A 22,300-nucleotide genomic window follows, 5' to 3' on the forward strand; every position below is an offset into this window, starting at 1 on the left:
TAGCAAAATAAAGTTTCATCTATGTACCAAATAACTCAATTTCTTGTAAAAGCTTAGGATATTTTTTGAAAAAATAAAATTAATTAATAAAAAAAGAAATGAGTGATCAAAATGAAAATATAAATTGAGTGACTAAAATGAGTGTACAATAACATTGTTTAACCTCAAATTAACGGTGGATGACTAAAATGAATATGATTTGTAATAGTGGTGCCCTTTTTGAATTTTTTTTATTTTTAGTGCCCAAAATAAAAAAACTATTAAAGTTGGGTGACCAACTAAATAGTTTACCCATAATTAAGATTGAATAGTTTTTTTTAGAAGGAAATTCATTAATTCATTTCAAAAATGGGAGCGACCATACAATTAGAAAAAAAAAAAGAGTAAACGCTCGTCATAGGCTGTGTATTACAAGTTCCATCAAAACAACAAAGACTTCAACCTCAACCTCAACATCAATAGAACATTATTGTGCGTTGAAATTGACTACACATATATCTGAAGTGAATGCAAGCAACATACAATAAGAAAATCAATCATGAATGGTCCAAAGTGGCGGGAAAAAATGGGCAAAAAAATTAAGCATCCACCAAACTGGAGAGGACGACAACAAAACCATCCCTAAAATCACTTGCAAAAGCAAGACTACATGCATAAGCAAGACTAAAAAACTTGTTACAAGAGTAGATAAAAACTTCTAAAAGTGATGACTTATTAAACAACGGAAAACAAATAAAAAAAGATATAAAACTTAAGACAATACGGATCCAAACCGACTCATGAAATCATTTATTATTTTGAAATACTCTCAAAACAGAAACATATTAAGAAGTTAGTGAAGAGCCACTCACTTTCTAAGAGAAATGGCTAGTGATCGGTAGAGTTCCAACAACGACAAACACCGTCATTTGTCCATCACAACTTGTGAAGACAACAAAGATACTCACAAAATAGATCTACAAATTGAAAAAATAGTAGGTGTATGAAGTGAATGAAAAGAAGAAAGAAAGAGAGGGTTTGTGAGATGGAGAAAAAGGTAGGCAGTAACCAATCTTGAGGTTGACACTTCTGTTGAGCAAAACAAAAGAGAACAAACAAACATCTTGGAGAAAAGAAAAAAAATAGGGTTTTCTGCATAGAGTTATTAAGATTGAATTATGTTTAGTACTATTATATTTAACTTAAAATAATAAAAATATGCATGTAATTGGATTTAAACCCACATCAATTGTTGTATTAGTAAAACCTTTAATTTTACCACTCAAATAAAACTTTATTTTAGTATTTTTCTACATTTAGTTTTATTATGCACACATTTGTGTCCTAATATGTGATTTCCACATTTCATTATTTATTATATGTTATTTTTAAACAAACATTAATTTTTTAAATATATGGTTTCCACATGCATACGTGTGTTATAGAACTTCTAGTATTAATAATATTGTCAATCTTAAGTTAATGTCACCCATCAACCGGGTCTCAACTCAAATAAAGAATTACCAAAAACTATTTCATTTGCTTTTTTTTATTATTTATTGTAGGTTGCTTTTAAACATACCTCTATGTTTTAAATTCGTGATTTCCACCGTGTAATAAAATTTCTAGTACTAATAATATTGTTGATTGAGTTAGTATTTGTATCATTTAATATTCTTAATCTAATCTGTTTTTGTATTTAAATTTCATTTTACTTGCCATGAGTTTTTTTTCATTCCATGTTTATTTTTTTCTTTTTCATTTTAATATCTTTTCTATTTTAATACTTTTCATATCCATGTGTTATTATTAATTAGTTTTAAATTATACTTTTTATTATTTATTATATGTTATTTTTAAACACATCTATGTATTTTAAATACGTGATTACCTGTCCGATAAAATTTATAATTTTTTAGATAAAATATTTATAAAAAATATTAAGTGTCTCTTTTTATAGGGTTGTTTATTGATTGGAGTCCACTGTGAGAAATCGACAAAGAGGCCTTTACTACCCTCTTGGGCATCATTTGGTTGCTTTGGAATGCTAGGAACATTAAGCTTTCTCAAGGAAAGACGATGACTCCACAAGATGCTTTGATTCGTGCTAAGACCATTCATTAAGATTTCAAGGTTCACAATCGTATCCATGCGCTCATTTTCCTAGGAGGTTGAGGATCATGAGATGGGAAACCCTATGTGGAGAACAACTCAAGATTAATATTGATGTGGCCTAGATTGCTAGGGAGCGCATGATGACCTAATTTGGTGCAGTAGTTCGCGATTTAGAGGGCATGGTTCATGCAGGTTGCCCTTGACACCTTAATGGAGCTTTTGATGCTCTCTCGGTTGAGGCCCTTGCTATTGCTAGAGTTCTCCAGTTGGTTAGGGTACTTGATTATCACCACATCATAGTAGAGATGGATTGTTTTGCTATTGCAAATAAACTTAATAGTCTTTCTTTGGACCTGTTTGTGTATGGCTGAATCATTGAGGATGCCCTTGGATTATGAAATTGATTTGATTTTATTATTTTCCAGTATGCTCATCAATCGACCAATAGGGTTGCACATAGACTTGCCTATTGATCTATGGATGAGAATGTTGATTGATCTTTTAATTTAGACTATCAGGACATTGTTATTCACCAGCTGATGTTGAATGACACTTTAGGTTGATTTATTTTGCTCTTATCAACTTTTACTTTTAATAAAATTATTTTATATTTGAAAAAGTAACATAAGTATTATTTTATTTAAAATATAAAACATAAAAAATTATATAAAATAAAATATTGGGAATTTTCAAAAATAGTTTATCTTTTAAAGAAAAATAGTTGCGTTAGGCTCAAAGACCCAATTGTCAATATGTATCAATATTGGTTGGTAAGTAATCTAAGTTTCATTTCATTAAAAAAATTCAACGTGGGTCTTCAATTTAGTCTATTTTGATCCACTTCTACTAATATTGCATACCACCACTGCACCTTTCAGTTGGCTATCTTGTTACAACTTTATTCTACCTCGCCTTCGACATCCCCCTCCTTGCAGTTAAGGTAACGACTTCGGGCATGGCCAGCTCCCATAGTGTGATGGGCGATGTGTACAAGGTCCAAGAATGAATTCACCGTCGTATGGCTAATCGGCGATTACTAGTGATCCCAGCTTCATGTAGGCAAGTTGTAGCTTGCAATCCGAATTGAGGGTAAGTTTTTGGAATTAGCCCACTCTCACGAGGTCGTGACCCTTTGACTCGTCCATTGTAGCACGTGTGTCGCCCAAGGCATAAGGGGTATGATGACTTGACTTGATCCTCACCTTCCTCCAATTTATCACTGACAATCTGCTCAGGGTTCCAAATTCAACAGTGGCAACTAAACACGAAGGTTGCACTCATTGCGAGACTTAACCGAACACCTTCCAACACGAGCTGACGACAGCCATGCACCACTTGTATCCGCGTTCCTAAACTATTCATAAAATAAATTAATGAAATTGTGCTATTTTGCTGATTGAGTCTTAGCTCAATTGGCATTGACATTGTTGCCAGTGTAGAAAGACGTAGGTATGAATGCACTAAAGTGCATTATTCTCCTATTTAAGGGTTAGGGAATGGCTATAGGTAAATTTAGGCATTACATTAAAAGCAACAGATATAATAATAATTTATAATGAGATTAACGTTTAAAAAAATATTATGCTATTTTAAAATAATTTTTTTGTCTTAACTCTTATTTTTTTATATAATGCCTAAACTATTTATAACTCTCAATTGCTAAAGTAAATGATATTATGTATTTGAGTGAATCCATACCCTCCAAATTGTTGTAGTAGAAACAATGCCAACCGAGTTCAGATTCACTCGACTTATCTTATCTCTTCTTATTTTCTTAAGATTACGTTTAAAAATAAAAAATATAATTATTAAATTAATTTCTTAAACTTAATTAATAATTTTAAATTTTATATATGCATACAAATATATTTATAATATATAGTTGAAATATATTTATGTGTATATATAATATATATTATTAAAAAATACACTACAAATTTATATCATATATTTTAAAATGTTAATAAATTTAGAACATCTAGTGTCTAATTTTAATATCATATGTGTTGCACGTATTTTTGTACACTTAAATTTTGCATTTTTTAAATAATATAATTTTATTTCATGTAATTAAAAAGCTAATGTTATGTAAATTAATATAATTAAAATATATCAAATTATTAAAACATTTGTAAAATACAAAAAGTAAAGTATTTTAAATTGATACTCCACACCCTTCCATACTCACATTTTTTTTAATATAATATTATATAATAACACATTATTTATAAAATTATGTATATAATATAAAGCTACTTATTATATAAATAATAAGGAAAAATTAATATTAAAATAAACATTTACAGAATTTTTTAAAAATTAATGTAAATTAATATTTTAATAATACAATAATTCAATGTAAATTTTAACATTCTTATTCATTATATAAATTTATTTAACAATTTTTTTTTACAAAGTTAAAATTCTTACTTGAAAAATCTTATAAATAATAAAAAACAATTAAAACTAATAATACAATGAATAATAAACATACATATATCAAAACACACTAATATTTTATTATTTTTTTATATTGTTTTTACCCATAACTCTTCGTTAACTCTTAAATAAAAAAATAAAAAATTAAATATACTCGAACTCACGTCATTCTAATTATTACAATAAGCTCCATCTGCATACAAATATACATTAGGGTTAATAAATACAGCGACACTTGAATTTAGAATATTATACTTACTTGGTACCTAAACTTTTTTTGTGCAACTAACTTGCACTTGAAGTTGGAGATTGTATATAAACTTCGTACTTTTTTTATACCTAACTAACAACGTTAAATAATGTTGACGTGACACTAATGACCAATAGCATGGTGATATGCGGTAGCCTAACATTTTGACACGTGACAAAAAATATATTTAATATTTATTAAAAAATTGTCACGTGTTAAAATGTAATATTGTTACTGTAATAGCCCGATTTTAGGCTTAGTCGGAACAGTGGTTTCGGGACCACAAATCCGACGAAAAAAAAATGTAATGGCTTGAATTTTCAGAGGTGTCGGAACGGTGATTCGAGATCACTAAATTCGACAAATGGGTAGAAAATATTATTAATTTAGTAAGTATAAGTTAAATATGAAGTTAGGAAAATTTTTGAAATAGTGAATAGTGCACTAGAAATAAATATTAAAATAATTAGAATCGAAATAAGGTATCAAGACCTCGGGGATTTTAAACTGAGCCATAAATATTTTTATAAATATTTATGGAGTGTTAAAAAGTTAGTATTAAAGTTTCGTTAAGAAATTTTAAAGTTCCGATAATTAATTGAACAAAAAGGACTAAATTGTAACAAATGCAAAATTTTGGGAAATGATTAAATAGCTTAAATGATAAAAGGAAGAGGGCTTAAAAGGCAAATAGACCCAAGGTCTATTTGGGCTGGACGGCAGAGGCATGAAATCAGCAAGAAAGTAAGGAGAATTAAGGGCAAAATTGGAAAATTGCAAATTTTGCTTAATAAAGTTAGGACCCAAGTGGAATTATCCATATTTCTCTTCATTTTTCTGAATTCTCATCAGCTAAAACACCATGGAAGGGCTTTTTCAAGCTGGTTCTTCATATTTTTATTACAAGTAAGTTCAATTCTTGACTATTTCTTGAAATTTTTGTATTTTTATGACTTTTACAACTAGGCCCACTTGTTAAATCCATTAGTTTTTGATTTTATGAAAGAAGTTGAAAGTAGATATGAATATGTGCTGGAAGTATATGATGATTTAGCATGAAATTAGAGCTTTAAATTGTTCATATGCTGATTTTATTGAAAGAATTGAATAGAAAGTGAATGTTTGGGACCTAATAGTAAAAGAGTTTGAAGATAGAGTTATATGTGGAAATTCTGAATTTCAATAGTTGTGTAACAACTTATAATGTCTAGTAAAGTACTAATTGAGAAAATTAGATTAATTGAGGGGTTAATTGAGAAAGGACCGAATTGTATAAACTGTGAAATTTGGGGCAAAATGGAAATCAACATTTTGCACTAAAGCAGTTTTGGACAGCAGCAGTAGTGTAACTTTGAAAAATCACCAAAAATTGTAGAGATTGAATTAGAGGATGAATAAAATATGAAACTAAAGCTTATTGAGTCTAGTTTCTTATAAAAGAAATGATGTGAGCAATGGAATTGTAAATCATGAGATATAATAGATTTTGTGAGACAAGGTCAGAATGAATTCGGGTTCCCCTGTTCTGACTTTGGAAAATCATTAAAAATTGTACAAAAATGGTTATGAGTTATAGTTTATATGGTTAGAATCCTTAATGAGTCTATTTTTATAAGAAACAAGCTAAAACATCATCCGAATTCTGTACAATGAGATAATTAATTTTTAGTGAAGAGTGGTCGGAACTGTCAGACAGCGAAACAGGGGAAACTTTAAAGAATAAACTGTACTATTTGGCTGAACCAAAAATTATGAAAATTTTATGGTATGAAGATATGTGAGTCTAGTTTCAGGGAAAATTAACGGATCTTAATTTGGAGCTCTGTAGCTCCAGATAAAAATAATTTAGTGACTCTGACTCGGATAAACAGCTTTGAATATACATGTTAGTGAATATTGAAATTATGGTTAATGTTGTTTAAGTGTGTTATACACATTAAGGATGTGGAATGGAGAGGAGGAGGAGGAAAATTGGGAAATATATGAATGATTCGTGTATAAATGGTCATATGTTTGATTATAACTCATAAACGATGAAATATGAATGATGCTTATTTTTGTGCATTATTGGTCATGGTTTAAGCTCATGTGTGAAAATAAAGTTTCATAGTATGTGTGTATGGTATATTCAGTATATGATTTGGCATGAAATAATACCATGAATGGTTTATGAATTAACACATGTTGGTAAGCCTGATATATGAATAAATGATCAAATTGAGCGGAACGCCGGATTTGAGTACTTCTGATCAAGTGACAAAGTGATAAGTGGTAGCTTTAGCTACACTTATCTGATCAAGTGACAAGTGGAAAGTGATAAGTAATAGCTTCGGCTATACTTATCTGATCAAGTGACAAAGTGATAAGTGGTAGCTTTAGCTACACTTATCTGATCAAGTGACAAGTGGAAAGTGATAAGTAATAGCTTCGGCTATACTTATCTGATCAAGTGACAAAGTGATAAGTGATAGCTTCGGCTACACTTATCTGATCAAGTGACAAGTGAAAAGTGATAAGTGATAGCTTCGGCTACACTTATCTGATCAAGTGACAAGTGAAAAGTGATAAGTGATAGCTTTAGCTACACTTATCTGATCAAGAGACAAAGTGATAAGTGGCTACACTTATCTGATCAAGAGACAAAGTGATAAGTGGCTACACTTATCTGATCAAGAAACAAAGTGATAGGTGGCTACACTTATCTGATCAGGGACAAGTGATAAGTGATCATACGTAAGACCATAGTTATACTATGGCAAAGTGAAAGTGAAGTACTCAATTTTCCGTGACCGTTCCCTAATTTGATTAAGGATGGTAAGTGACAAATGGGCCCAAAAGAATTAAAGTAAATGGATAAGTGGTAGTGTATTTATATCAGGACGATGTTGTTATTCAAACTAAAGTGATATTTTCATTGCTAAATTGAGAATTTCATAAATGTGTTATTGAATGGTATAATCAATAAACATTGAGTTAAATGGTAAATACGTATTAGTTTTGAATTTGATGTCATTGAATTGTACGTGAATTAAATGGAAATTGCTAGTGATATGATTTAAATTATGAGCATGAGAAATTGCGAATTGAATGAAATGGAAATGAAGCATTAAATTGCATGAGTATGTATCGGGTCTCGCAGGCCCTAATTATTATGATTATAATATTTTGAGGATATATTGTGAAAAGTTATAGAAACATGTTAATTATTTTGAAAGTTTTAATTTTGATGAAATTTTATAACTCGGTTAAATACGTTTACAAGTGTATGTGTTTTGGTAATGCCTCGTACCCTATTCCGGTGTTGGATACGGGTAAGGGGTGTTACAGTTACGTATCACAATGTTATTGGTCGTTAATGTCATATCAATATATTTTTTTTAACAATATAGTTAAATACCTAAAAATAATATTAAATTAACTTATAATTTTTAAGTTTAAGTACCAACTGCTAGATTTGTAAAATAAATCTGAAATAAAACTTAATAAACTAGGATTTATCATGTCAAATCATCAAAAATAAATCAAAAATAAAAAGAAATGCTGAAGCGTACCTGAATCCATGAATTCCTTAAAATTTTATCGGATTTTAGGAATTTGATCTTCCACTTCCCTAATAATGGGATATTAAAAAAGATATCTTGCGTATAATTTGGAGACCATGACCGTAATATTTATAATTTTGGCATATTAGTTCTAATCAAATTTTAATTAGCCCATCATTAATTATAATTTAATTATAATTTGATTAGAATTCAATTACTAGAGTATCTACACATAATTGACCTATACTTTATTTAATAAATAAAGCCCAATAAAATTCTAACCAAATTAGATCATTTTTAATTTGAGCTAACCTATTATAATAATAAATAATAACATATAATTACCTTTAATATATATGTGATGTTCATATTTTTCAACATCAATTATGTAGAAATTGTCCAATTTTGTAAATATTTAATCTTATATATTATTAGTATCAAAACAAAACACACAATCTTGCTCCAAGTTGCAGATAGAGCCTATAAATACAGAAAGTACGGACAAAGGATAGATGACACGTTTAATGAAAAGATTGAGAACTACACGTGGCAAAAAACAAGGGGTCAAAACAGGCAAGTTTGTCAAGTTGCATGCAAACGGCCTCGTATTGATGATATCATGCAGTTGTGCTTTAACTGTTAGAAGCGTCGGGAAATGAATTATTTTATCGCTATGCCCACGCGCGAATTATGTCATGTATTAACCAAGTCTCCTTCCTTTATTTTAATAGGAAAATCAAATTTTAGACTCTTATATTAACTTATTGTAGAAGTTGTTTTATAGCGAATAAATTATAGGTAAATTTTTATTTTGACCACTTAATTTAAAAGGTTATAATTAATTTAATTATAGATTTATTTAAAAGTTTTCATTGAAGTTATTGAGATATTAAAACTAGTACTATATAACTTTCTCTATCATATTGTCTGCATCGATTAAAATTTCTATTTTTTTTTCTCTTTTATGACTCAATTTTTTTTTTCATAAAACAGCTTTGGATGTCATAAATTTTGATAACTAAAAATCAAATAGCTTGTTTTTTCAATCTTCGACACTGACCGTCAAATCAAATTAGATCTAAGGTACGTTATTTTACTCATCGATGGATACTGATCTACCGTACTGATCGTTGAATCATTACTTAGAACTCGCTGATGGAACCTTTTATTTGAAAAAAATATAACAATCTATTGACTTAAATAAAATAAAAAACTTTAAATAGTTCAGTGACTTAAATGAAAACTTTCGAATAGTTTAAAAACTAAATTGTAACATGTTTTAGTTAAGTAACTAAAATGAAATCTTACCCATAGTTTAAGACTAAAAGTGTAGTTTACCTTTTATTTAAAGTAAATTAAATTTTATTAAGAAATACTACTTGATACACGGTACACTTTTTAAATAATTATATGATGTGAGTAGTATTTTGTACTTGAAAGTTACTATATGTACTTTACGCATTGAAAGTGAGGATGATTATTGTTAGCGTTTTGCGCACCTCTTCGTTACTGTTATCATTTATCGATAGAGCTTGGATTTTCACTTGTGTTTACTAAGGGCAAACCGGTTTATGAGTTAAATTTTATAAAATAATTATAAGATCTTCATTGAAATATAATAATGAATTTCATAGCGTTTATTTAAATTTGGTTGTATAATGTTAAGTAATAATTATTATTGATTCCTTAATTTTGTATTGTAACATGTCCAAGAAATTTTAAAGATTATCGGATTCATTCATAATAGCTAAAAATTATCTATAATTAGTAAAATAATATTTTTAAGTAAAGAGAGAATAGTAATTAATATTTATTATTTATTTCTTTATTTATTTAAAATTATAGTATTATTAGAAATCATGTCTTAATGGAAAGCTCAGCGCATGAATTGTAGTAAGGAGACAAGAGGTGGACGGTCTCTCCAGTCTCATCCACATTTTTGTAATGTTTTTAACTATCAAAGTAGATGGCATGTACATAATCACGTCTAGTTACAAGCAATTAGAAGGTGTTTGTTGAGACATGTATGCAAATTTGATAAAAGAATTAATTATAGACTGAAATAAGAAGGATGATAGTATGGCACTCACTACTTGAGATGGCATTTATAGAGAATAGTGGGTGTTACATAAATTCAAGCCGATAAGTTTATCTCATACATCCGATTATATGATCTTTTTATTCAATGAAAGTCATAGCAGCATCAATAGTCAAAATGCTTGAAAAACAATTTAAGATATAATCAAACGAAAAACAAACTACAGATGATAATGTCACCCTAATTTAATTGTGAGCCACCTTATTTATTGTGTATCTGGTCCACCGCATAAATTAAATAGCAATAAATATTTGAAATAGTATGTTTTTGTGTACTATAAAATTTAAAAAAAATTAAAAAATGAAAAATTAAGTTATTTTGGGCATAGGATATTTAAATGGATGAATTTGACATTTACTTTGATATATTTTCATAAATTTGGGATGACATGACGAAATTTGTCCTTTAAATATGAGGACAATTTTGCATATTCATTCCTAGAACCTTTTAAAGAATTTAAGCAGATTACCGTTGAGGATGACTTATGTTTTCTTTAAATTTATTAGGAACAGTTTTTATATTTTTGGAAACGATTTAAATTTTTCCCAAAACCACTAAATTTTATAGTATTAGCTTTGATTTATAAGACTTTTTACATAATAATATCTAAGATAATTTTTTCATATTATTCTTTAAATCATGCATGTTGAAAAACAAAAAAAATATAAAAAAATCTTAGAAAATATTTTGAAAGTATTACAAATACTCAAGAACATGTTTTTAAAATGATTTGATTTCTACCAAATGTATTTGAGTTTATTCCAAATTATTATAAAGAGTTTAAGAATGCTTTTTCAAACATTTTGGTGGTTAAGTATCGATACATAACCTTTAGGTACCATAACCCCACCAAAAAATACCCACATACGTCTAGAGGGGTAAAGTATCAATATTTTGTCTATATATAAGGTATTGATACCAACACTCTAAATATTGATATTGATCTGTCGTAATTCAATATGTCAAATTAGGCTCTCTATTACAATTAATGAGCTTATTCTCAAACAAATTAGGTGTTTTTTCTTTACTTTTGTTGATTTTTAGTTTTTGTTGTTAATAAACTGTTTCTGTACGTTTTATGCCCTTTTGAGACTCAAATTGGCCAAATGTGCCATGAGAGACCTAACGATGTAATTGAGTTGGTGTAGGAAGTTGACAATGGCCTAAACATGAAGAAATCATTTTTAGAATAGGGTATCACGACACTGAGCCATGGAAGTCATGATACACCTGTCAGTGCTGAAATGAGGAAGATTGAGACCTACTTCAGCGGTATCACAATACCAAGAAATGGGTATTGCAACACCAACACCCCCCAAACTCCCACTTACACTACTACTGTGGGTATTGCAACACTAGAGCCTAGGTATCGTGATACCACCATCGACAGAGATAAAAAATGACTGCAAGTGTAGTTCTTGTCTAATACCAACCCCAATCAAAATTAAACGTTTAAAGGCATTTTGGTCCAATTTCTTAGGTTGTAATCAGAAGAAAAGCCACTTTTTGGTTGTGTAGAAAAAGAAGGTTGTTTTACTTTTAGTTTTTTATCATCTTTTTAGCTTAGTTTTTAGTTGTCTTCTTCTCTATTTTTCTAGGGTTTAGTTACTTTTCTAGTTTTTAGTTGTGTTGGCAGTTAGTTAGTTAGTTAGTTAATTTTTATTGTAGCTTGGTTTTATTTGTTGTTTAGTACTCAAAACTCTCTTGTATTTTCATTTTAATCCATGGTTTTAAATATAGTCTAGCTCCATTTTAATTTCTCTGATAAAAATCCGACCTCTAGTGTTATTTTTCATCACCATTGTTGCTATCTTCATCTTCCTTAAGCTTTTTACAAGAAAACACACAGCTTTTCGTAACCCTCTTCTTGTGCTTATTTTAAAGTAGCTTTGCTTGTATGTTGGGTTCTTTCTTGTATGAAACTGAGGATCAGTAGCTAAATTTATAGTGGTTTGTTGATGAAAATGTTGTTTGGTTAATTTTTGGTACATGGACTAAATCGTAAAAATTAGACTAAATTTAATAAACTTCAAAACTTAGAATTGATTCCTTTAAGGGAACATATAGATAGGTGAGACCAAGATGAGGGCCTATTGAGCAAAAATTCATTTAGCCTGAGTTAGTTTGGTGAGGTCGAGAGATAAACCGAACTCAATCATCTAATTTGGTAAAATGGTGACTGAGAGGTAAAATTAAGTCAATTAGAAGTTTAAGCCTTTTAGATCCCTAATCCAAAGACTAATCAACAACATGGAAGTCAAGTGGCCACTTGTGTCTCTTGAATTGTCAATGGTGTAAGTTTGTTTATTTTGTAAATTACTTCTTTTTAGTGTTAAATAGCCGATTAGGGTAATCAACCTCGATCATAATTTGTTGTAATATAAGACTTAGTGAGTAGTTAGCTAGACTTCTTTGTTGTATGCTTATCGTCTAGGAATCACTTTATCCTCGAACTCTCTTGGGTTCGATCCTTGAAATACTTAAGTGTTCTATTGTGTCACTATAAATATTACAACTGATTTATTACACTTGTAGTAAAGCTACTAGATATTTAAGTATAATAGTATTGATTCTCAGCCTCGGCACACACACATCAGGGCGCAGTCAAATATTTGGCCAAAAGTACTGATATTTTAGGAGGTTAGTAACTACAAGCATTTCTAGAAGGGTAAAGTGTCAATACTTGATCTTGAAATATCCATACTTACCCTAAAAGTATTTATACTTTCCTTAAAGGTATCTATAATTTCTTGTTTCTAACCGTCTTTTTGTTAAAAGTATTGATACCAACACACATGGTTCAACTCTATTAAAAATTTAATACTAACATATGTATATATCATTGTTTAATAGTCATCTTAATTTTTGCAGTTTGATAATTAAATATATATATATATATATATGATAGCAAAATCAAGGTGGTACTTAAAAACCGAAGTTATAGTAAATTATTATTCTTAATATAAAATTTGGTACACCTTTTTTTAATTTCACATCTAAAATATTTTGGTCCAATATACTTTTTTTTTTCTAATGTAGCACTTAAGCTCTTTTTTATTTAGTTTGATGTTAGAAGTTGGTTTTTTTTAAGTTATAGTAAATTACTTCAATATACTAATAATGTTATTTTCTTATGAGGTAGCAAAAATAATCAATATACAACTTTCATGTGTCAAATAAGAGGTGTAGTCCTGCCCAGCCCGAAGGCCCGTCCGAAAAATAGGAGGGTTCGGGTAAAAATATAGGCCCAAAATATGGGTTTGGACAAAAAAACGAGGCCCATTTAGAAAACAGGCCGGGCTCGGGTAAAACTTTTTTTGCCCGGGCCCGGCCCGGCCCGAATTATATACTAAATATATATTTTTAATCATTTTTACATTTTATTTTCAATTTTAATATAATCACTTTTTATTATATTTTCAATTTGTGTATTGTTTTAAGAATTGTTTTAGTATCATTTTTTATTTTTTTTCTTGTTTTAATATTTGTTTTAAATGTATTTGATTTATTATATTTTAAAATTTTTTATTTAATGAAATAAGCTAAAAAAAATTTAATATGGGCCGGGCTCAGACTTAATAATTTTATTTTAGGCCGGGCTTGGACAAATTTTTAGGCCCATATTTCGGGTCGGGCCAGACCTGTGCCTAGAAAAAGAGCTTAAAATTTTGTCTGGGCCTAGCCCGGCCCAGCCCAGCCCATGCACACCTTTAGGCAAATGACATAGACTTTTTTTATTTTAAATCTTCAATTACTTTTAGTTTAATTAATTATTTTTAATCTAACATAATTATTTTACTTTATTCTGAGTTTTTAAAACTCTTGTTTTTCTTCTTCAATATCCATTCGTTAAGATAGCTCAAGGCACAATTTTTGAATCAGATTTCCTATGATATTGATGATATTTTTATGAAATTGAAGGCTTTGTGAAGGCTAAGTCATGCTTTAATATGCAACCCCTATTGAATCAATCTTGCCATTAAAAGTTAAAAAGTCATCCAATGAAAAGTAAAATTTGAACATATCATTTAACGAAACGCAAAAAACTCCAAATAAATGTAATCATTTATGTAATTAAATTTCATGTCATATGCTACATGTCATTCATACATTAGCTATTTTTATCTCCTCATGAAAAACAAAAACCGTTAGTATTTTAGAGGTAATTTGTATAACATTTGACAAATTTATCAAATCGAAAAAAAAATTTTAAGACATCAAATTAAAAAAAAGTATCAAGTTTAGATACCAAATTAAAATATATATATTTACATGCCAAAAAAAAAGATTATACATATCAAATTCGGATACCAGTTCAAAGAAAAATCAAATTATGAAAAAATTGTACCACCAAATGTAATATGAAAAATTGTACCACCAAATGTAATATTAAGGCAAAGTTCATTTGCAGGCAAGCTCAAGTAGACGGCTTTAGAAGTGAAACAAGACATACATATCTAGTTAATCGTTATTAATCTTTCAGAACCATCAAATCGATTGAACCAAAAAATAAACAGTCCGATCCAATAAATGTCATTAGCTCCAATTTTCAAGGAATCAGTCAGTAACAGATTAAAACTATATAACAATGACATGACGATTATATAAAAAATTTGATCATATAATCCTCAAACACATTACTTGAACAAATAACACAAGAAAAAGAGAGTTTAGGGGCGGGAGGGGCGGGGGGGAACTCAGTAGTCATAAATAGTTGAATTTATGAAAATCAAGAACTTCAATTCTTCTAGTGCCTTCCATTTCCTTTGTTTTATATTGTCAAAAAAAAATCATCTGGTCACTTTCTCAGTCAATTATGAAGAATCAAATCATGGTTTCGCCGCGGCACCTGCACCACCTTGACGGCCACCTCTTCCATTCTGATTAACTCGCTGATAGTTATCTCCATTCCAACCACCTAAACCCTTTGGTCGTCCTGAAAACTCCCCCTGGTTTCTGAATTCATTCCTGCCATAGCCTCCTCCTCGGCCACTGCCAAAGTTCCCTCGACCCCTGAAATTGTCACTTCGAAACCCAGCTTTACCTGAAGGATATCTTGCCCTCCCAGTCCCAGTCCCAGTCCCACTCCCACTGCTACCAACTGCAAAAAGGAGCAGGTTCTCAAAGTTATTATTAGCCTATATTACTAGCCAAAGCTAATATGCGGATATCATATATCCACGACTGCATTAAGTATTAGCAAGAAATTTTGATAGGATCAATATGAGGAACAATACCCCTGAACCCCTACCAAACAAATATGTCCGAGGGTTAAACGTACTACAACAGACCAAGCCCTTTCTCCCCATGTATGGCCCAGCTAAATTGATAAAATTGCAGAATTGTTAACTATTTGAGACCATACCATTCCTAAGCTCAGTACTATTATTGGAAGAACTAAAAGTTTGATTTGAGTAAACGAATATGAGAGAAATTATGGAACTGATGATAAATTTCAGCATCAAAATTCTAAATTTTGAATTACCTCGAGTATTAGTCCTCTTTTCTTCCACAGCAGCTTGACGATCCCCAATAGTGATTGGTGAAGCCTGGAGTGCATAAACACATCCATAAATTCAAAGATGTAACCAGAAATACAGAAGGCTGACTGAGAGCCACCAGCAACTCTACAAATCCTTATTAGCTTATCGTAAAAATTTGAGGTCATTCGATAATATCACACTTAAGTTCTGCAACAAAAAACTCTGATGCAGTTGAGAAAGAAGCAAAAATATGGGATAACACTGTAATTTAAACCTTTTGTTTAGGTTAGTTAGGACCATAGAATTGTAGGCTGGGAAGGTGCAATGATGTGAGACTTTTACAACATCCACAATACACCAGTTAATAATTTGTTGGATCAAGCTTCATTGGCTCAAGCTTTTGGATTTCCCAACTTAATTCAGCAATGCTGTGAATTGGTTACAAACTGAAAAGGAAAATATAAGCTCTAAACATACAGAAAAATATTACAAGGTCCCGCTTTCATTTCCATTATTCCATTTACTGTCTTTAAGTTGCAGAAGAATAGAAATATACCATATCAAGGTGGATTTATTCTTTCAGACCAGTTGATTCAATTACTTTCACAACCAGTAGAGTTTTCTCGAAGAAAGTTCTACACAAAGTCATGAAATCAGAAACATTTCGAGAGCCCGAAAACCCAAGTTCACGTATTCCAACAATACTGTCACTCAGTAGACTTTGATCTGGTTTTGGATTTTATTTCTTGTTTCTTATTTTTTGCTTTGAAATAGTGCTTTGTTTTAGGTCAGGGAAGGGGGTCATCGACATGATTGTAAACATCAAGACATTCATTTCTATTTCTGTTCAGCATTAGAGTAAGTTGCAACAATTTTACCAGAAAAATGACCCGAACTTGCCTGACAGATGGCATGTATTCAGTAGACAATAATTATTGAAGTTTTCACGAAAAAAAATTGAATAGAGCAACTTATGACAGTATCTTACCTCAAGTGTACTCTGCACTGAACTTGCATTTTCGAATTCAACAAACCCGAACGTGAATCCCTGCTGCAGAAGGAAAGAAATACACAAAAAGAGTAAGAACCGAGAACTTGAACTGGAAATGTCAACTAGTAAGGTTAACTTGAGAAGCCCAAATTAATATCTTAGTCAACCTTATTGCTTCTGACTTGGATGCCATTGCGCTTAATGGGCCCAAATTTTTTGAATGCCACCTCGAGTTGCGCAGGTGTTGCAGTGTAAGGCAAATTCCGTACGTATATGGAGTGTCCTTCAGCTTTCGTAAGAACAAAGTAAATGAGATTTATATTTACAAAAAAAAAAAGGAACATTAACCAAGACATCAAAGAGAAAAACACATATCATATAACATAAACCATGCAAATCAAGTACTGTTAATCCTTAATTGATATCTTGCTTCATTGAAATTGAAAAAAGTTACTGATCTAATTCCATTAACAACAAGAAAAATGTGCTTCTCTTACTGTGCAAGCGTGCATAAATGAAGTTGGCAATTACCTTCCTCATTGTCATTGCTACTTTCAGGTGCATTGTCACTGTTAGGTAATGCTACCTCAGTTGCGGGAGCAGGTTTTGCAGAAACAATGGAGTGAGGTTCTTTAGGTGCCACCCTCACATTATTGGTAGGAACATAGACCGGAGCAGACGCTGTATTAGTTTTCATTACTTTGACCTAATATGAATTTCAGTAAGTTTAATAAAGGTAAAAAGAACCAGCAAAACATGAATGAAAAAGAAAAAATCATCAATATTAACTCACAATTGAAGCATATGATTTCTTAGGAGCATCCTCTAAAACCACAGGAGGTGAATCAACAACCACAACAGTTTCATTAGGACTTGTAATGTTTTGGGGTTCAACAACTTCATCTTCAATCACTGATCCTTCCTCCTTATCCGAAGGATCAAAAACTTCAGCATCATTATTAACATCTTCATCTTCTGGGTAAGTTAATGGGTCTTCTGCAAGATTGTCATGAGTTGGCTCTGGAAGAAAAAGCGATTCCATGATTTGAGCATAAAGCAAGTACAAACATAATACATAAAACGAGGGAATAAGGTCGGACCTGGTTCTGGTGTCAAGGCAGATGTTGAAGCCTGTTCATTGATGCCATTAACTGGAACGGAGTTTTGCAACTCTTTCTCCTCAACATATCTGAAAATATCATTTAAGACGAAGTAACCTTTGTCTTGTGGAGCTAGAAAGAAGGTTTGTGTGAATTTCCTTCTCACATTGTCTTTTCCGGTTAAGCATCCAGTTACCAGTACAATGACCCCTTTCTCAAAAGAGTCTTGAGCATCTGCAGTTTTTATCTCTGCTGTATAGTCCTCATAATTCAGCGAAAGTACCTTCTCATTGATTGCCTGCCCAAAAGCAAATATAGCAGCACTCATAAACCAAACCACATTCAAGCTATATTACAAGAAAAAAGAAAACGTTCATACAAGTTCATCAAATATACGAGTCTCCAGAAACAAACAGTTCCAAAAATATCCATTGCCACAATTAAAGACATGCATCTAATAGATGCACAAAGCTCCTCCCAAGGTCTCCATGGTTTCTAAAACAGAATTCTTTAACAATTATTACAAATATTTTTCCTTAATTATTCTTGAACTCGCCATTCACCTTAAGCCCAGAAATTACCAAGGTAAAAAAAAGGAAAAGTGGCATGTATTTCAAATTCTCAATGACATTACACCCGTGCCTAATCATATTGGAAGTTATCTCAACTCCCAATGTGGACTTACCTGCGTGGTAGTCACAGTTGTCATGTTGCCATACATATCTGGCCGACTTAAACAACTCGAATCTTGATAAAATCTATGCACGAGGTTCGGCGATTGGTGAAGAATATGGTAATACTGCTCCACAAAAGCATTTCCAACAACTTGAGCACTGGGAGTACCCGCAGGATTTCCTTCCTGCATGGCCATCTGCACATAGTTTCAACGAAACCAATCACTAAAACTTCAAATACTGACAACCAACCACACAATTACAATGAAAAAAAAAAAGAATATTGCCCCAACCTTTCCTAAGAAAGAAAAATACTTTCTATAACTAACATTTATAGCTGACACTAAACATAAGAGAAACCATCAACAAGATGTTTGCAGTACATAAAATCATCTCTCACTAAAAAAATGCCAGATTTTTATCCTCCTAGACATCTTTAATCAACATAAAGCATAGAGATGAAAATAACAGTAATAATAATAATAACAACAACAATAACAACAACCACCTTTTTCACCATAAATTAGAAATTAGAAAGTTCTTCATATAAGCGCTAAACCATTAAATACTACACTAACAAGTTTCAAGCAATTCAAAAAACCCAAACCTAAAACAAGTAATCAAACAAACCCATCAAGAAAATAGATGCTTTTAAACATAAAAGTCAAAGTATATATCTAAAAACCAATTAACACAGATTCAAAAATAATAATAATTACAATAATAATGAACGACTAATTAAAAAAAGGAAAACCCTTGATGAAACGAAAGAGTATGAAGCAGATTTAAGAACCAAATTGAAGAGAAAGTCAGGATCTAGCGGTTGATTAGCAGATCAATCAAATACAGAGGGAATATAAAGATAAGACAGAGATCAAACGGAATAAAAGGAAGGGGAAAAGTATGATCACAAGTACCTGAATCGTGAGGTGATTTGAGCTTGAGAGAGAAAGAGAGAAAATCTGTCAGCTTTGAAAGAAAGCAGAGAGAGAAACCTAAAGCGAAGGAGAGTAAGCCTACGAAGTAGGAAATCAATGTGAAGAACAATTGCAAAGCCAAAGAAAATATACTGAATATATTATTGGTATTGGCACTATATACTAAAGGGCTCTTAGTATTTATTATATATCTTTAGGTAAAATTCTCTCCCAACTCCGATTGCATTTTAGTCTTTCTAAATTAATTTTTATGAACAAAACATAGGATCAGCATTATTATCCTTTTAGTAAAATTTAATAAATTAATAATTCTTTTATAAATTTTATTTATAATTTTTAAATTTAAAAAGGGTTTAATTTATTTTTTAATTTGTTATTAAGGGTTTTTTACCCTAACTTTATTAGTTTCAAAATATTTTAATTTATTTCTAATAAAAAAAGTAAGGGTCAAATTAAATAAATGAATAAAGTTTGATGGTTAAATTTACTATTATACCTTATGTATAAACATAAAAACAATAATTTAACAGTGTGCTGTACTTTTAGCAGAGAAATTCTTTTACTCGCTCATCTAACCTATAGGCTATAAGGGTCAATTTACCCATATTTTCAATAATAATAAAAACTAAAATGTAATCCTGTGAGACTTTTACATAATTTAATTTCTGTTTAAAATCTAATTTCTCTTCAAATAAATTAAATAATTTAACTTTTGCATTAAGTATTAACTATTTACATTAACAAGATAATTTAATCTTAAATTAAATGAAGTAGTTTAATTTTATATTATTTAAATTAATTTTGTATTTTGTGCAATGTACAAAAAAATGTTATTTATTTAAATGTCTAAATATATAAAACTATTTATGCATGTTTAATGTTAGTTTAATTACTATATACAAAATATATAAATATAGCTTTATGAATATATACCATTCAATTTATGTATTTTGTAAATATAGTTTTTTTTTACCTTTTTGTGTGAATGATTAGATTTTAAACATGACATTTAAATAAATAACATTTTTAGACATTTAAATAAGTAGTTTAATGTTAGTTTAATTACTTTTTTTATATACATTATTAATTTCATGACATCTTTTACCAATAATTATTTCCAAATTTATTTATGCATGTTTTACAAATTTGTTATGTACATTATATCTTATCATGTGTTGTATTTGTCTTTCATATTCTATACATTATTTAAGTTATCATGTGAATTATCAATTTTTTTTCGAATGAATTTGTGTTTTAAATATTCCATATATAATTTGATTTGAACTTTGTATTTTTATCATAATTATTTTCAATAAACATGTTTTTTAAGCAAATTTCTAAATTTCTGTTATTAAAAATTTAATGTTAGTTTAATGGTAAAAAAGTAAATATCCAAAACAATTTCAAGAAGCAATTATACAAATGAAAGAAATAACAAATTAAAGTAATATTTAATACTATATTAAGATAATTTTAAAAAACAAATAATGAAATCTTAAATAAAAATGAATAAAAGCATAAATAAGTAAATAAAAACTTGATTGAAATAAAATTTATTCATAAATAAGTAAATAAAAACTTGATTGAAATAAAAATAAGATTAAGAGGACGATCTATAAACAAGTAAAATTAATAAAACCAAAGATTAAACTAAGATGAAACATGTACCAATGGTCAAGGATCTAAAATACAAATATCCCAAGCTTTGAAATGTGGCATTTAAACAAGGACCAAATTGCAGCAGTGCGTAAATCACAGGGAAAATGTAAAAACAAACAAACAGAATCAAGGCTGAAAAACAAATCAATGCAGGATAAGAGGAACTCGGCGCGCAAATTGACCTTTCAAGGTGAAAAGGCAAGGCCATAATAACATTTGACCGGTTATTCTTCTCAAAACAGCTTTCAAAATCCTTTTCTCTCAAGATTTTTCAACTCTCTTCCCCTTTAATCGACTGAACCAAAAGGTTCTTCACTCTTTGCCTCTACGTTATCAAATCGAACCCCCCTGAATCCCCATCAAAGCTTCGATTTCAACGAAGTAAACAATGATTCGAAGGCTCCTCAAGAAGATAAGTATTTTTGCTTCTGTTTATTTTATTTTTTACACATACAAAAAACAAAAAAAAACAAAGAACTCGAAGCAAAATCTACAAAAAAATGAGATTTAAAATCACCTCTTGAACTGTTCTCTTTTTTCTATTCAAACTTCTCTGTACAGATTTGTATCCCCCCAAAATCAGTATTTACAATGGCTTTTTATAGCCAAAAATAAAATATAATATTTACAATTTTTCCCTTTTTCTCCTCTATTTGATTGCTGTAATTCGGTTATCTTTGCTGTCATTTGCTGTTGTGGTTTTCGTTTGTTGCAGGTGTGCATGGTGTGGAGAAATCGTTCGTGGGCGTGGAGGCCGTTGTGGAGCATGAGGCTGGGCAGAAACTGCTGGTGCCTGCACTAGGTAGCAGGCTAGGGTTTGGGGGGTTTTTTTTTAGGGTCATTTGGGCCATATTTTGTTGGGTCTTGTTATTTTGGATTTTGGGCTTGGGTTGTTTGTTTTATGGACTACAAACAATTTAAATAATTTCAAAGACCCGGGCAAAATGGGTCTTCTACAGTTGCCCCTCTTTGCTCATTGTCGTGTAACGAGAATAGAGCAAAGACTTCAAATAGGGTCAATTTTGCCCGGTT

General features: G+C 30.2%; 1 protein-coding gene across 7 annotated transcripts; it reads right to left on the reverse strand.

The window, feature by feature from the left end:
• Positions 1 to 14,920: 14,920 nt before the first annotated feature.
• On the reverse strand, positions 14,921 to 19,763 carry LOC107951217 (nuclear transport factor 2). Of its 7 annotated transcripts, none has more exons than XM_016886165.2 (9): positions 19,589 to 19,763; positions 18,683 to 18,868; positions 17,998 to 18,295; positions 17,691 to 17,917; positions 17,429 to 17,603; positions 17,065 to 17,186; positions 16,895 to 16,954; positions 15,909 to 15,972; positions 14,921 to 15,524 (listed from the first exon to the last, which is right to left on the reverse strand). In XM_016886165.2, the coding sequence occupies exons 2-9, from the start codon at positions 18,866 to 18,868 to the stop codon at positions 15,253 to 15,255; spliced, it is 1,404 nt and encodes a 467-aa protein (XP_016741654.2). In that variant the 5' UTR covers positions 19,589 to 19,763; the 3' UTR covers positions 14,921 to 15,252. The 7 variants fall into 7 exon arrangements, with proteins under 7 accessions (XP_016741654.2, XP_016741653.2, XP_040939176.1 ...); XM_016886164.2 differs by having other exon boundaries at positions 16,895 to 16,957; XM_041083242.1 differs by having other exon boundaries at positions 16,895 to 16,957; positions 17,065 to 17,180; positions 17,691 to 17,893; positions 19,589 to 19,762.
• Positions 19,764 to 22,300: the final 2,537 nt, after the last annotated feature.

Source organism: Gossypium hirsutum, chromosome A12 (assembly GCF_007990345.1).
Source record: "Gossypium hirsutum isolate 1008001.06 chromosome A12, Gossypium_hirsutum_v2.1, whole genome shotgun sequence".
Lineage (NCBI taxonomy): Eukaryota > Viridiplantae > Streptophyta > Magnoliopsida > Malvales > Malvaceae > Gossypium > Gossypium hirsutum.

Excerpts from the sequence above, each read along its gene's own strand:
- LOC107951217 (XM_016886164.2), bottom strand. The coding sequence starts at position 18,868 with ATGGCCATGCAGGAAGGAAATCCTGCGGGTACTCCCAGTGCTCAAGTT. Across the intron at positions 15,973-16,894 it reads CAGTGCAGAGTACACTTGAG|GCTTCACCAATCACTATTGG; the intron begins GTAAGATACTGT and ends TATGCACTCCAG. Across the intron at positions 15,525-15,908 it reads AAAGAGGACTAATACTCGAG|TTGGTAGCAGTGGGAGTGGG; the intron begins GTAATTCAAAAT and ends TCCTTTTTGCAG.